General features: G+C 50.9%; 1 protein-coding gene across 1 annotated transcript in view; it reads right to left on the bottom strand.

Annotated features, from left to right (window-relative positions):
• Positions 1-5: 5 nt before the first annotated feature.
• GLMP (glycosylated lysosomal membrane protein) overlaps positions 6-3,566 on the bottom strand; it is a gene marked incomplete at its 3' end in the record, with an annotated part of 9,579 nt that continues 6,018 nt past the window's right edge. Inside the window, exons 2-3 of the mRNA XM_017840078.1 lie at positions 2,015-2,230; positions 6-143 (exon numbers count right to left, since the gene is read on the bottom strand). Of these exons, the coding sequence (XP_017695567.1) occupies positions 6-143; positions 2,015-2,230 (354 nt within the window). The remainder of the gene's footprint in view (positions 144-2,014; positions 2,231-3,566) is intronic.

Raw genomic sequence — 3,566 nt, 5'->3', positions numbered from 1 at the left:
ATGGGATTGGGATTGGGATCGGGCCACCAGGGACTGTGTCTGGGGGGGAAAATGGGATTGGGATTGGGATCGGGCCACCAGGGACTGTGTCTGGGGGAATGGGATTGGGATTGGGATTGGGACTGGGCCACCAGGGACTGCGTCTGTGGGAATGGGATTGGGATTGGGATTGGGACTGGGATTGGGCCACCAGGGACTGTGTCTGTGGGGGAAAATGGGATTGGGATTGGGATTGGGCCATCAGGGACTGCATCTGGGGGGGAATGGGATTGGGATTGGGATTGGGCCACCAGGGACTGTGTCTGTGGGAATATGTGATTGGGATTGGGATTGGGACTGGGCCACCAGGGACTGTGTCTGGGGGGGAATGGGATTGGGATTGGGATTGGGATTGGGATTGGGATGGGGCCACCAGGGACTGCGTCTGTACGGGGAACAGGGAATGGGATTGGGATTGGGCCACCAGGGACTGCGTCTGGGGGGGAATGGGATTGGGATTGGGATTGGGTCCCCAGGGACTGCATCTGGGGGAAAATGGGATTGGGATTGGGATTGGGATTGGGTCCCCAGGGACTGTGTCTGAACAGGGAATGGGGTGGGAGATGGGGACTGAGCCACCAGTGCCTGTGTCGGGGGGGGGAGCAGGGATTGGGATTGGGATTGGGATTGGGATTGGGATTGGGATTGAGCCACCAGGGACTGTGTCTGGGGGGGAGCAGGGAATGGGATTGGGATTGGGATTGGGATTGGGATTGGGATTGAGCCACCAGGGACTGTGTCTGGGGGGGGAGCAGGGAATGGGGTGGGATGAGGGGATTTGGGATTGGGATTGGGATTGAGCCACCAGGGACTGTGTCTGTGGGGGGAGCAGGAAATGGGATTGGGATGAGGGGATTTGGGGTGGGAACACCCCGGGGGGCGAGGGAGGGACCTGCTGGGGTGGGACGGGGTCGCTCGGGGCAGGGCCCGGAGCCCACCCGGAGTCACCGAGAGACGGGAAAACTTCCCACCCACAACCCCTGGAGACCCCAAAGCACACAGGTAATGAAATTAAATTAAATATAAATTAAAATGAATACAAATTAAATTAAAATTAAATTAAATGCAAAATAAATTAAATGTGAATGTAAATTAAACGTAAATAAATTAAAATAAAAATTAAATTAAATTAAAAATAAATATCATTTAAATAGACAAGAAATAGAAATTAAATTAAATGCATATTAAGTAGAAATTAAGTTAAATGTAAATGAAATATAAATTAAATGTAATGTAAATTAAATTTAGTAAAACTTAGAAATTCAATTAAATGTAAATTAAATTAAATATAAATTGAATATAAATTAAATTAACTAGAAATTAAATTAAATTGAAGTTAAATATAAGTTCAGTACAAATGAAACTAACTAGAAATGAAATTAAATTGAAATTAAGTTAAATTGAAATGAAATTAAATGTAAATTAAAAATAAATTACATTAAATAGATTAATAAATTAAATCAATTAAATTTCATTAAACAGATTCAATTAAACATAAATTAATCTAGATATAAGTTATTAATTTAAATATAAACTAACTTAAAAGAAATTAAATAATGTATAAATTAAATAACATATAAATTAAATAATATATAAATTAAATAATATATAAATTAAATAATATGTAAGTTAAATAATATATAAATTAAAAAATATAAATTAAATAATACATAAATTAAATGAAATATAAATAAAATAAAATATAAATTAAATGAACTATAAATTAAATAAAATATAAATTAAATGAAATACAAATTAAATAAAATACAAATTAAATAAAATATAAATTAAATGAAATACAAATTAAATAAAATATAAATTAAATAAAATACAAATTAAATAAAATATGAATTAAGTGAAATATAAATCAAAGAAAATATAAATAAAATGAAATATAAATTAAAGAAACTATAAATTAAACGAAACCCAAGTTCAATTCCCCTGCCAGCAAGGACAGAGGGCTCCAGGGCCTCACCTCGAACACTCCCGGGGCGAACTCGTCGTCGAGGTCCCTCCGGGGCCGCAGCTCCCGCCGGGCCCCCCCGTCCAGGGCGGTGACGGCGAGCACGAACCGGGACCCGTTCGAGCGGGGAGGGACCCCCGAGAGCTGCAACCGCAGCTCACACCCCCCGGGCACCCACGGCAACCCCGGGGGGACCCCTGAGCGACCCGGGGAGGGGAGAGCACGGACCTGGGAGAGACCCCAAAAACAACGGGGAGAGACCCCAAATCAGGGAGAGACCCCCGAGAGCTGCAACCGCAGCTCACACCCCCCGGGGACCCACGGCAACCCCGGAGGGACCCCTGAGCGACCCGGGGAGGGGAGAGCACGGACCTGGGAGAGACCCCAAATCAGGGAGGGACCCCAAAAACAATGGGGAGAGACCCCAAATCAGGGAGGGACCCCCGAGAGCTGCAACCGCAGCTCACACCCCCCGGGGACCCACGGCAACCCCGGGGGGAGAGCAGAGCGACCCGGGGAGGGGAGAGCACGGACCTGGGAGAGACCCCAAAAACAACGGGGAGAGACCCCAAATCAGAGAGAGACCCCAAATCAGGGAGGGACCCCAAATCAGGGAGGGACCCCAAATCAGGGAGGGACCCCCGAGAGCTGGAACCGCAGCTCACACCCCCCGGGGACCCACGGCAACCCCGGGGGGACCCCTGAGCGACCCAGGGAGGGGAGAGCACGGACCTGGGAGAGACCCCAAATCAGAGAGAGACCCCAAATCAGAGAGAGACCCCAGATCAGGGAGGGACCCCCGAGAGCTGCAACCGCAGCTCACACCCCCCGGGGACCCACGGCAGGGCTGGGGGGAGCACAGAGCGACCCGGGGAGGGCAGGGCACGGACCTGGGAGAGACCCCAAATCAGGGAGAGACCCCAGATCAGGGAGGGACCCCCGAGAGCTGCAACCGCAGCTCACACCCCCCGGGAACAAACGGCAACCCCGGTGGGACCCCTGAGCGACCCGGGGAGGGCAGGGCACGGACCTGGGAGAGACCCCAAATCAGGGAGGGACCCCCGAGAGCTGCAACCGCAGCTCACACCCCCCGGGGACCCACGGCAGGGCTGGGGGGAGAGCAGAGCGACCCGGGGAGGGGAGAGCACGGACCTGGGAACCCAAAAATAACGGGGAGAGACCCCAAATCAGGGAGGGACCCCCGAGAGCTGCAACCGCAGCTCACACCCCCCGGGCACCCACGGCAGGGCTGGGGGGACCCCTGAGCGACCCGGGGAGGGGAGAGCACGGACCTGGGAGAGACCCCAAATCAGGGAGAGACCCCAAAAACAACGGGGAGAGACACCAAATCAGAGAGAGACCCCAAATCAGGGAGGGACCCCCGAGAGCTGGAACCGCAGCTCACACCCCCCGGGAACCCACGGCAGGGCTGGGGGGAGAGCAGAGCGACCCGGGGAGGGGAGAGCACGGACCTGGGAACCCAAAATAACGGGGAGAGACCCCAAATCAGGGAGAGACCCCAAATCAGGGAGGGACCCCAAATCAGAGAGAGACCCCAAATCAG

The sequence above is a fragment of the Lepidothrix coronata genome, unplaced genomic scaffold (assembly GCF_001604755.1).
Source record: "Lepidothrix coronata isolate B3197 unplaced genomic scaffold, Lepidothrix_coronata-1.0 Scaffold803, whole genome shotgun sequence".
NCBI lineage: Eukaryota > Metazoa > Chordata > Aves > Passeriformes > Pipridae > Lepidothrix > Lepidothrix coronata.
This window is presented reverse-complemented; position numbering and strand designations above follow the sequence as displayed.